General features: G+C 47.8%; 1 protein-coding gene across 1 annotated transcript in view; it reads left to right on the forward strand.

Moving 5' to 3' along the window:
- Positions 1 to 223: 223 nt before the first annotated feature.
- The window catches only part of NUDX23 (nudix hydrolase homolog 23), a 37,350-nt gene continuing 24,753 nt past the window's right edge, over positions 224 to 12,820 (forward strand). The window contains exons 1-6 of the mRNA XM_086806825.1: positions 224 to 572; positions 1,330 to 1,461; positions 1,537 to 1,613; positions 1,727 to 1,862; positions 10,862 to 11,002; positions 11,163 to 11,221. Of these exons, the coding sequence (XP_086662951.1) occupies positions 348 to 572; positions 1,330 to 1,461; positions 1,537 to 1,613; positions 1,727 to 1,862; positions 10,862 to 11,002; positions 11,163 to 11,221 (770 nt within the window). The 5' untranslated portion in view covers positions 224 to 347. The remainder of the gene's footprint in view (positions 573 to 1,329; positions 1,462 to 1,536; positions 1,614 to 1,726; positions 1,863 to 10,861; positions 11,003 to 11,162; positions 11,222 to 12,820) is intronic.

The following is a 12,820-nucleotide window of genomic DNA, read 5'->3' on the forward strand; positions in this document are numbered from 1 at the left end:
ACCCACCCTCAAGGTGTTCACTATTTCACAAAGTGCATGCTAAGCATCTCACTGATCAGTAGGTGAGTGCTAGAAAACTGTATTCATGAAGAAAAGGGGGTGAAATTGTGATGAAGTTTGAACACAGAGTCAACTTTCCTTTGATTGGGTAACTCTAACCGCCCGGGCTGATTTGTAAGTTGCAATAATATGTTTTCTGTTGGGCACACGCCCCCCGCCAGTGTGGAAAGCGTTGCATTCAAGTGTGTAGAGACGCTAAATGCGTTAGGCCGGACACAGCTGTGGCAGCAATGGAGGGCTAAAACACGTTGAAGATCGCATAGGAGTTTTACATAAGGGGATTAACGATGGGCGCCTGCATTTTGGCAAGGTCCTGCTGTTTGCCTTTCTACATGCACTCGTCTCTCTTCATGAAAGTGTCGGATGTACACAGGTTTCGCCGCCGAGCTTTGACCGGATACCACTCTCTGCTTGCCGAAAACACCAAGTTCCGTAGACCTTTGGTAGTGCCTTTCTGCAGCTCCCTCGAGCCGCCCTCTCCAGCCCCCTCACAGAAAAGCTCCGACCTCAAAGTAAGTGTTTCAGTACATCATCTTGGGTAATATATGGCTCGAAAAGTAATTTAAATAACACAAATTGCTGAGAAATTATCAGGGAGTCCATCGTTGTTCCTCAAAATCTGGTGATCAGAATTCTGCTTTGCTCTAACCAGATCAAAAACACAATATTGCCAGGTTCTTTTTTTTTGCAAGAAAGCCTGGTTTCCTTAAATTTCTTTACCTTTTTTTCGGTGCTGATTGCATTGCTTTTTTGGGTTCCGATTAGGACTAAACATTGCTTGGAGAAGATTTTGCAAAGAGACTTGGGAAAAGTTAGGGAGGTTTTTAGGCTGAAAAAGATCATCGAATACACAACATCAGCTTGTTTTTTCAGTTTTAACGAAACGCCACTAATTTATTCGTTCACTAGGTTAGGCATGAAATCATAAATCATCTCCATTAGGGATTACCAAGCGTTCGGTACTAAGTGTCCTCCAGTACTAAGTGTCCTCCATTCGAGGTCACCAAGTGCACTAGGAGCAGGATTAGACTGGTAGTGGGTGGCATGGATAGAGAAGAATTGATAAATAAAAGATAAGGATTTCCTATATGGATGGGAATCGATGGAATAATTGATTTTTTCAATTAATTTTGAAAATTTTGGCGAGCATTGTTTGTTTTGCATTTTGGATATATTATCTGCAATTTTGGCAGGTGTCAGCCCTGTTTCAATGTGTGTGTTTATTGGTTTGAAATTTGAATTATGGACCTTTGCCTCTTAATATTTCAGGTTGCCGGCCCTAAGATCAGATTCTGTCCTGCATGCGGTGGTCCCACAGAGCATCGTATACCAATTGGAGAGGAGAAACCAAGGGCCATCTGCACAGTCTGTGGCCTTGTACACTATCAAAACCCAAAAATGGTATGCAATGCGCATTCCTTACAAGCTGAATTTATGAAAATTTTGGAGAAGTGGTACCTTAGGACTTGTTAGCAGGTGGTTGGTTGCTTGGTGACACACGGAGATAAAGTTCTTTTGTGCAAAAGAAACATAGAACCATCGTATGGATTATGGTATGTGATCCTTTGCTCCAACTCTTTCTCAGGATAAGTCCTAAGTCAACTATGCACATAGCTTAAGTCTATCTGTCTCTCTCTGTACCCAATCTTGATGATTTGTCTCGTAGGACTCTTCCTGCTGGATACATGGAACTCGGCGAGTCTGCAGTTGAAGGAGCGGTCAGGGAAACGCGGGAGGAAGCCAATGCCGAGGTTGATGTCCAGGCGCCCTTTGCTCAATTGGACATTCCACGAATTGGTCAGGTGAGATGACACGCTTACACCCATGTGTAACAGGTTTTTGCCTCACACTATCTAAGGAGTTAGGTGGGACTGTGGGTTACGTAGGTGATTGATTAGACTCAACAAGTTCATGCATGATCACACATGTTTACCAACACTGATGCACACCGTACGTGCTGAAATAGACCTCATCGTATGCAGTGTGCATATAAATCAGAATTGCAAGATAATGCAAATAACAGAGATAGAGAAGCATGCTACACGAGGGAGTTGGGACCAAGTTGGGTCACAAATCAGCATAGGTGTGCACATCATGACTGGCTGCAGCCCCCACTTGTGCGATTCTTGCTGTTGTACAAATGTGCTCGTGTGCACACGTGAAAATGTGTGTGATTTCCAACTAAGGTTGCGAATGGCCCATGTGTGGCTGCTGAGCAAATGTGGACGGGGCGACAATTGCAACAGCAAAGCCATGCTGTAGCTTTCTCTCTCTTTTTCAATGTTGCACAAATAGCTTTCTAATACAGAAATATGCGTGCTTCTCAGAAGACGTGCATCCCGCACTTGGATGCCAAGGACATGCTACGCCAACTCAAGTGCAAGTCCCCAAGGCTGGACACTAGGCATTTTGTGAGCCCTTGTTTTGGGACTAGTCTTCACAGTGTACCGCCAAGGTGTAGTCAGAGTCGTGCAGGTCCCACACAAGTCAATGTCATGCCCGTCCTGCACTCATTTGTAACCCTCTTGTATGATGTAATGCATTGTGTCGTCCCGGGCACTTATTGGGGCATTGGGTCGGGTGCCTGTCGTCTTCTTGTCAGAGTCTAATATATAGGTCCGGTGTGTGCAAACCCTTGAAGAAAGGTACCAGCAACACCATCAGTTTGGGGGCAATGGATAAATGTCACGTGCAAACCTGCTGTACTAAGGTGCCATGTGGCCAATCTTGCTAGGCAGTACACTTAGGACTCATTTTGTGATGGGCACTCTGCATTTTGTGAGCCCTTGTCTAAGGACATGTCGCTAGGCAGCATCTAGGTCTAGGGCCCAGTCAAGTGTCAGAGTTCGTGTGCAAGTCCCACACAAGTTAGGTGTAACCCAATTGCAAGCTGTAATGATGTAAAGGTGTCCAAGGCATTTATTAGACCAGTGGTTGGGTTTCTGGAACATAGTGCAGTAAGGGCTCCTTTACGTCGCAAACTGAATTAGGGGATAAAGCACTGAGTTGTGCTCTGGTGTTGAAGAGAAAACACAGTTCTAACAGCTTGTAAACTGTATTCTTCGCAAAATTTCTTGGTTTATTCTTTGTTTTGTTTTATTTTGAAGAAGCTCTCACATTTTTTAAAGAATTACCTTGTATTCTTCACAAATTCGTTGGTTTAATTTTGAAGCTCTTACATAAAAAAAGAACCTCGTATTCTTTGCAAAAATTCTTTGTTTTGTTTTATTTTGTTGATGTCAGAATACGCAGCGGAGATGATGACCAGATCTGGGAACACGAGCAAAAAACGCATGCAGAAAAACAGCATGAGAGAGAGAGAGATGTAGGCGTGTAACTCTGCTCTGATATACACAAGAAAATCCCGGTATGGTACAATGAGTGGTATGGGGGTGGGGGCCTATTTATATGCCCCCACATGTGCAGTCGGCCTGCTGAAAAAGGCTCCACGATTGCATCTACAGTCGGCCAGCAGCATGCAGCCAGTCGGCCAGCTCTGAGGGTCCACGATTGCATCAAGTACAGTCGGCCAGCTCCAATACACACATCTGATGTAGTCGGCCAGCAAATGGATCCTCCTGCCAACTCAGGGCTGCCTCCCAAGCCACAGAAAAATGGGAAAAATAAGGGAAAAATGCGGGGAGTGAGGAAAAATGATAAAACACCTCATAAGGGCGGGCACACCCACAACAAAGGCCATGGTGTATAAATCTAGACAGGAGATGACTTCTAACACCCCCTCTCAGCTCCTGGCTGTGTAACCAACCACAGGGAGCTGGGGTGCCGCCCGAGCAAGTCCTGAGAGAGCGACTTTGTGAAGAGGTCCACCATACGGTCCTCCGTCGAACAGAACTCTAGCAAGATGTCATCAGCAACGATCTGTTCACGAACAAAGTGCCTCTGGATGACCATGGGTTCCTCCAGTGGAAGCCCAAACCTGCAGTGTAACCTTTGCATCCGCACCACCTCACAAGCAGCATCACAAACAGCCCGGTACTCTGCCTCTGTTCTCGACAAGGCAAAAGATGATTGTCTTTTACTGCTCCAAAAACCTGCTGCTGGGCCTGAAGTAGAACTCCTCGTGTCCGGATCTCCTCCCCAAACCGAGTCACTCCAACCGTGGAGTCGGACTCCATCCAACAATCCCCCTCCTGTGTACAAGAGTCCATGATCCTTCGCATGCCGCAGAAACCACAGGAAACGCAATCCTGCCTCCTAAAGAGACATCTGCAACCATGAGCTCAACTGCCTCATCATGAAGCTGCCGTCCAATCTGGTGTCCATCAACCAGATCAATGAACCATACAGCTTTTGAGTCACAAAGGCATCACACTGCTCACAAGGATTAACACCTATTACGGTGCATAAACAAGTCCTCGAAACCTCTTGAAGACCACGCAAGGCCTTCTGAAACCTGTCAACCACCCCCTCTGAATCCGGAACCACAAAGCCTGGAGAAACCACCTCCTTCTGCAAGTAATCAGCTGCCACCTGCCTGGCTTTCCGAAAGATCCCCATGGAAAGAACATCTTCATCTATTGGAGGTTCTTTGTCCCGAACACGACGAGACATCAGAGCATAAGTTACCTGTTCAGTTTCCTCTGACTCACGAACACAAGAACTACCAACATCAGTACTGGAAAGTTCCTGCCAACTGTTGCCATCTACTGGTAAGCTATCCACCATCTGGTCTCGGAAAGCCTGCACCTGCAGCGTATCCACACTTAAGTGGCCATAACCAGACTGCCACTCATCACAAACCTGAGGACCTGGGAGAGAGAGTGCTGAAAGCTTGTAAACTCCATTCTCCACTCCGCCTTCCCAAACCACTTGGCCTGTTTCTTTGTCCCGGAGAGCGACAAAATGCTCATCAAACTCCACCCGTACGCCAGTCTTGCAAACCTGATGCACTGACAACAGATGAAAACCAAGTGCCGGAACATACAACACTTGGGAGGAATGCTTCCCCCCTCTGCCATTAGGAACTATCTCCATCATGCCCTCACTGTGAACTGGGATAGTGGACGTATCCCCAGTAAGAATATGACCAGAAAGCCTGCAGAGATCCTGTAAACCGGAATGGGAAGGTGTAACGCGCGGAAGCTCTGGGTAGTCTTCTTTCAGCCCTAAACACTCTTGAAAACCTTCTGATGCAAAAACGCAGCATCTGATGCAAAAACGCAGGTAGAGAGAGAGTAGAGAGAGAGAGTGAGAAGTGCTGGAATTTCAGTATATACTATGGTACAAAAAGGTACATATCTTTGCAGCCCTTGGCTGCCCTCTTGAAAAGGTGATAACACACCTAAATCTTGCCCTAGACTAGGATCCTAATGACTCTCACCCCTAGTGGGTGGAATGACTAATTCATGAGCACTTGAGCCCTTTTATATGTGTCTTGGACAATGTGGGAGCTGGCCGACTACTGGTCGGCCAGTTCAGAATTCTTCTAATGCTCTTTTAGCACATCCGACCAGATCTGCTCCTGGCTCAAGATGCGCATGCTCTGCCCGACTGGTCACACTCTAGCGCCTGCAGCCCACCATTCCTGCTGACGTCAGCCGACAGCCAACATCCTCCTTTCCTTGCAGCCGACAGCCCTAGTCTGGGTTCATGTGCTTCAGTCGACTGCTTCCCTTCATGCCCCACTTGTCTTGCTCCATGCTCACCTCAGATGCTACACCTGAAGCTCCTATATTCTGGCTCTACTGGTTCATAGTCTTTTTCTGCTTGCCTCTTCTGGATCTAGCCCTGGAAATGTCCATGGCATCTGTGATGCACATGACATCCCCCTCTGCTAAACTTGATGACGGGAATCCAACCTGCTCTTGGATGACTGTCATCCCCTCTGCCATCATCCATCCCTGGCAAACCTTTTTCTCTGAAAATCCGGTCTGTTCTCCAAACCACTCTGTCTCTGATGAAGATCTATGCATCTGGTTTTCCTCTAGTCCACAATCCATTCCTGCCCTGACTCTGAACACCGTCTTGGTCTTCGTTCCTGGAACTGAGTCTGGCACTCTCACATCACCCTTGGAGGATCAACCTCCCTTGGGACCGTTCCCTTAGAACCCATCTGGCTCATGGAACTGCCATCCCCATCTGGCACTGTGGAACACCACCAACAAACCTCCTGGGAGTTCTTCCCGATCTGTGTTCCCGCCTTGGGCTTCGACTCCGTGTACTTTCCTGTACCTTGGACCTGTACACCATCATATGGGATTGAATCAGTGTTTAGCTCGGCTGAGCCTGATGCTCTGATACCAATGTAACGCGCGGAAGCTCTGGGTAGTCTTCTTTCAGCCCTAAACACTCTTGAAAACCTTCTGATGCAAAAACGCAGCATCTGATGCAAAAACGCAGGTAGAGAGAGAGTAGAGAGAGAGAGTGAGAAGTGCTGGAATTTCAGTATATACTATGGTACAAAAAGGTACATATCTTTGCAGCCCTTGGCTGCCCTCTTGAAAAGGTGATAACACACCTAAATCTTGCCCTAGACTAGGATCCTAATGACTCTCACCCCTAGTGGGTGGAATGACTAATTCATGAGCACTTGAGCCCTTTTATATGTGTCTTGGACAATGTGGGAGCTGGCCGACTGCTGGTCGGCCAGTTCAGAATTCTTCTAATGCTCTTTTAGCACATCCGACCAGATCTGCTCCTGGCTCAAGATGCGCATGCTGCTGCCCGACTGGTCACACTCTAGCGCCTGCAGCCCACCATTCCTGTTGACGTGTCATGTGCATCACAGATGCCATGGACATTTCTAGGGCTAAATCCAGAAGGGGCAAGCAGATAAAGACTATGAACCAGTAGAAGATGGACATGGAGCAGGACTTGGAGCAAAGCATGGATCAGAAGGGGCTGTCGGCTGCATGGAGGCTGACATCAGCATGACCAAAGGGCTGTCGGCTGCAGGACAGAGGGTGCTGGCAGCAGGCGCATCCAAGAGAACCAGTCGGCTGCATTTTAATTGATTTTATGAATCAATAACTGGCCGACCAGCAGTCGGCCAGTTTCCCACATGCTCCAAGGCCCATATAAAGGCATACTTGCTCAAGGTCTTAGTCATTCTCTCCCACTAGGGGATTGGATCACTAGGGGTCCCATAGGGGACAGATTTTAGGGTTAACAACCTTTTTATGAAGGCAGCCCATGGCTGCAAAGATATGTACCTTTTTGTACCATAGTATATACTGAATTTCCAGCACTTCTCACTCTCTCTCTCTACTCTCTCTCTACCTGCGTTTTTTGCATCAGATGGTGCGTTTTTGCATCAGAAGGTTTCCAAGAGTGTTTAGGGCTGAAAGAAGACTACCCAGAGCTTCCGCACGTTACATTGGTATCAGAGCATCAGGCTCAGCCAAGCTAAACACTGATTTAGTCCCATATGATGGTGTACAGGTCCAAGGTACAGGAAAGTACACGGATTCGAAGCCCAAGGCGGGAACACAGATCAGGAAGAACTCCTAGGAGGTTTGTTGGTGGTGTTCCACAGTGCCAGATGGGGATGGCAGTTCCGTGAGCCAGGTAGGTTCTAAGGGAACGGTCCCAAGGGAGGTTGATCCTCCAAGGGTGATGTGAGAGTGCCAGACTCAGTTCCAGGAAAGAAGACCAAGACGGTGTTCAGAGCCAGGGCAGGAATGGATTGTGGACTAGAGGAAGACCAGATGCATAGATCTTCATCAGAGACAGAGTGGTTTGGAGAACAGATCGGATTTTCAGAGGAAAAGTTTGCCAGGGATGGATGATGACAGAGGGACTTCGGAACAGGATTGGGATGATGACAGTCATCCAAGAGCAGGTTGGATTCCCGTCATCAAGTTTAGCAGAGGGGGATGTCATGTGAATCACAGATACCATGGACATTTCTAGGGCTAAATCCAGAAGGGGCAAGCAGATAAAGACTATGAACCAGTAGAAGATGGACATGGAGCAGGACTTGGAGCAAAGCATGGATCAGAAGGGGCTGTCGGCTGCATGGAGGCTGACATCAGCATGACCAAAGGGCTGTGGGCTGCAGGACAGAGGGTGCTGGCAGCAGGCGCATCCAAGAGAACCAGTCGGCTGCATTTTAATTGATTTTATGAATCAATAACTGGCCGACCAGCAGTCGGCCAGTTTCCCACATGCTCCAAGGCCTATATAAAGGCATAGTTGCTCAAGGTCTTAGTCATTCTCTCCCACTAGGGGATTGGATCACTAGGGGTCCCATAGGGGACAGATTTTAGGGTTAACAACCTTTTTATTGTACCATAGTATATACTGAATTTCCAGCACTTCTCACTCTCTCTCTCTACTCTCTCTCTACCTGCGTTTTTTGCATCAGATGGTGCGTTTTTGCATCAGAAGGTTTCCAAGAGTGTTTAGGGCTGAAAGAAGACTACCCAGAGCTTCCGCGCGTTACATGACGTCAGCCGACAGCCAACATCCTCCTTTCCTTGCAGCCGACAGCCCTAGTCTGGGTTCATGTGCTTCAGTCAACTGCTTCCCTTCATGCCCCACTTGTCTTGCTCCATGCTCACCTCAGATGCTACACCTGAAGCTCCTATATTCTGGCTCTACTGGTTCATAGTCTTTTTCTGCTTGCCTCTTCTGGATCTAGCCCTGGAAATGTCCATGGCATCTGTGATGCACATGACAGAAGGAGTCATGTGCCTGGAAGCACCACTATCGAGAATCCACTCCCGAGTATCCGTTGCGGAGAGTCCTCCAATCTCCTCCCTGCCTGAAGAAAATGAAACATCGCTGTCCACCACCTCCAGGTGCACAAAAGCCGGAGTCTTCATGATTGCTGCTGAGGAATCTTCACCCTTCTCGGTCTTCCTCTTGGGATACTGCCTCCAGTAGTGGCCTTTCTCGCCACAATCATTACAGGTCCTCTCTGCCTTTAGTTTCTCGCGGTCAGTAACGGACTTCTTCTCAGAAGACTTCTTCGACAAAGCCTTCCCTTTGCCCGTGTTACGGCCTTTCGACCGTTGGCAAGTTAAGGCCTCCGAACCTCCACCCTGAGGAGGGTTCGTGAATCGTTCCTCCTGGTCCAGGACCATGGGCACAAGCTCCTCCCACGTGATGGTGCTGAGCCTGCCACTGGTAATCAAAGACGAGTAAAATGCTGAGTACGAAGAGGGCAAGTGCGACAGCAACGTTATGGCCATGTCCTCTGACGATATCTCCTTCCCAGCCTGAAGAACTTCCTGCTGAAGAGCCTGCAGCTTGTTAATATGCTCTCGCATCGTCGACGACTTTGCAGGGTTCATAACCCGCATCTGTACTTCCAAGGAAATCCTCTTCATGGGCGATATCCTGTTGTAAAGAGAGGCCAAATGCTGCCATATACCTCTGGCCAGCGTCATATGCTTTACATGATTGATTACCTGCGGTGGTGTGCAGTTGAGAAAGATAAACGAACGGACCCTGGCGTTGACACGATCCGTCTCTGGGCCTCCCGGTCCTTTCGGATCGACGGTAACTCCCCTTTCTCTACTTCCGGCCGTGGAACACCAACGACGACGAAATCGGCGAGGTCGTAAGACTCCAGAACAGATTCCATCATAACCTTCCATATGCCGTAGTTGCTCCCGTCCAATTGACGGTCCACCGGGAACGTGGGGAGTGTCGGGATCTTCACATGTCTCTCGGCCATCTCTAACAGATCTGCCATAGCGGGGATGTACTCTGAAAAGGGTGGGTGGGTGGGAACAAAGAAGAACGAAAACCTGCAAGTGGCTGTCCAGCAAATCAGCCCGCCTTCCTCTTGCTTCTCCTCTTCCCGAACAGTCCAAAACAGTCCACCAATCAGCCACAAAACAGTCCCCCTCTTGCTCACACAAATCCCAAGACCTATCTAGAGCCTAGGGCTCTGATACCATGTCAGAATACGCAGCGGAGATGATGACCAGATCTGGGAACACACGAGCAAAAAAATGCATGCAGAAAAATAGCACGAGAGAGAGAGATGTAGGCGTGTAACTCTGCTCTGATATACACAAGAAAATCCCGGTATGATACAATAAGTGGTATGGGGGTGGGGGCCTATTTATATGCCCCCACATGTGCAGTCGGCTTGCTGAAAAAGGCTCCACGACTGCATCTACAGTCGGCCAGCAGCATGCAGCCAGTCGGCCAGCTCTGAGGGTCCACGATTGCATCAAGTATAGTCGGCCAGCTCCAGTACACACATCTGATGTAGTCGGCCAGCAAATGGATCCTCCTGCCAACTCAGGGCTGCCTCCCATGCCACAGAAAAATGGGAAAAATAAGGGAAAAATGCGGGGAGTGAGGAAAAATGATAAAACACCTCATAAGGGCGGGCACACCCACAACAAAGGCCCTCGTGTATAAATCTAGATAGGAGATGACTTTTAACACTTGAAAGAGCCCCCCACTACAGGGTTGCCTCCCAAGCCACAGAAAAATGGGAAAAATAAGGGAAAAATGCGGGGAGTGAGGAAAAATGATAAAACACCTCATAAGGGCGAGCACACCCACAACAAAGGCCCTGGTGTATAAATCTAGATAGGAGATGACTTCTAACACTTGAAAGAGCCCCCCACTACTGTGTCTTTGTCAAAAATCTTCCATTTTGTAAGCTTGGATTTATTGTAATATTATGAAGGTAGTTCTAGTAGTGTTACTTTTGGAGAGTAAAGTTGGTGTGCCTTGCTTAAAAAAAAAAAAACTGTATGATAAGGTCAATGGTTTTGTGTTATCTTCACTCTTGGAAGGTTTTCGAATTTTTGCATTTTGTTTTTTTTCTAAACAATCACATTCAATTAATGCCCTTCCTCCGTGTGCAGAGCAGAGCTACATTCTTTTTCGTGCAAAATTGAGGACACCTCATTTTTCACCTGGCATTGAATCACTGGAGTGTGCTTTATTTAACATTGATGAGATTCCATTTGATCAAATTGCATTTTCCTCGATAAGCGTGGCTTTGAAATTGGTACGTGAGATAGTCTTCATTTTGTTTCTTTTGCTTATATGGAAAGCTTACCGCTATGAAGCAGGATGGTTATTATTGCAAAAATATAGAAGGATTTGAACTTTTCTTTGTGTATGCTATTGTAACTTCTTCGCCTCTGCTGTGTATCTTTGTACTGTAGTATGTGGAAGACTTCAAAATGGGCACAATCAAGGTACACCATGGTGTTATTGACAAACGGTACGTGCTTTTGGTGATAGAATTTATTTTATGATTTGTGGGAGTGACGATAACATGCTTGCTGAGTTGATTACAGCTCTCAAGTTGTTGAAGTGTGATCTTGATTTATGCTAAGCAAGAGATTAATGCTGATCCCACTTACTTGCAAACACACAGAAGACAAGAGATTAATGCTGATCCCACTTACTTGCAAACACACAGAAGACGAGAGATGTTACCCTAATCTACTGTATATTGCTGAATGCTCATATATACAATGGCACTTAGGTCTAGAGACTTACAAAAGAGATCTTGCTGATCCATAGATTGGTCGTGCTCTCGAGATGCTTGTGTTCTTGCCTAGGGCTGCCTTGGGTTGCCTCTATGCAGGGGTTCTTCTAGCCATATATGTGGTAGTGATGTGTGTGAACACATTTAGGACGAGTTGGGGCACTTTTTCCCTCTTTAGCAGGTTTTTTTCCCATGCATGTAAACACCCTCTTATCCACCTAGCGGTGTGATTATGTGTTGTACTTGGCACTCATTTCTACATCGAGTTGTGTGCTTCTCTCTCTCTCTCTCTCTCTCTCTCTCTCTCTCTCTCTCTCCTGCTCACAACTTAGTTCAGTGTGTGTGTGTGTGTGTGTGGGTGGGTGTGGGGGGGGGGTTGCTGCCCCCGTGCTTTACGCAGTTACCTTCGTGCTGCTCGTCGCCTCCCTCTTGTTGGGGCCTGCCTTTCCTCGCAGCCCAGCTGCCCGGTGGCGCTAGGGTCCAGAGAACACCAACACTGCAGCAGCCCAGCCCAGCCCAGCCCTCTGGAGGGGGGTGGTGGGGCAAGAATTTGGGCAGTGGGCTGAGCTCAGCCCCTTGAGGCCTTACCGGGACCCCCTTAAATTTACCCTCCTACGTGACTTTGGACCGAACTTGTACCATCCGCACATTGGTTTTTTTTTTTTTTGGGGAGCTTCCGTGCGGACAAATAAGATTGGTGCTGCAAATGGCGACACGTTGGGGCGGATGAAGCCAGATTGCAACAATTCTTGGAGTTGGCGGTCCAACTCCGATTCCATTGCCTTGGAAAGGCGATACGAAAACTTGCTCGGGGGTTCCGAGCCTGGGAGGAGGTCAATCTTGTGGTCCTCCGGTCTGGATGGGGGGAGCTGGGGAGGGAGGCTGTCCCGAATAAAAATCTTTTGGAACTTTTCATGGAGAACTGAGTACTTCTCGGAAGCACTGGCTACCGTGTGGGCTGTTTGGATGTAAATCATCGCACACTGTGCGCCTTTCTTGATTGCTCGCTTAGCCTGTAAGTGGCTTATGAGCGAAAAGTTCGGAATTTTTGGCTCACACTTAATGGTCACTGGGGCGTTTGACACATTCCGATCGATCTGGAACGTGTGCTTGTCCCGTAGAAACTTGTGAAACCACTGAATACCCAAAATTATGTTTGCTCCTGCAAGAGGGGCAACCATAAAGTCACGCACAAACTCTATGCCCTGAATCACTAACTTAGCACCTAGAGCTTCATACTTGACGCTCGTTGTCATGCCTGTGCTAAAACCCTCAACATGTTTGTCCACCGAAGTCAGCTCGAAACGGGCACGCCTAGCGGCCTGTTCC

The sequence above is a fragment of the Cibotium barometz genome, chromosome 1, assembly GCF_041138505.1.
Source record: "Cibotium barometz isolate CiBa-2024 chromosome 1, ASM4113850v1, whole genome shotgun sequence".
Classification (NCBI taxonomy): Eukaryota; Viridiplantae; Streptophyta; class Polypodiopsida; order Cyatheales; family Cibotiaceae; genus Cibotium; species Cibotium barometz.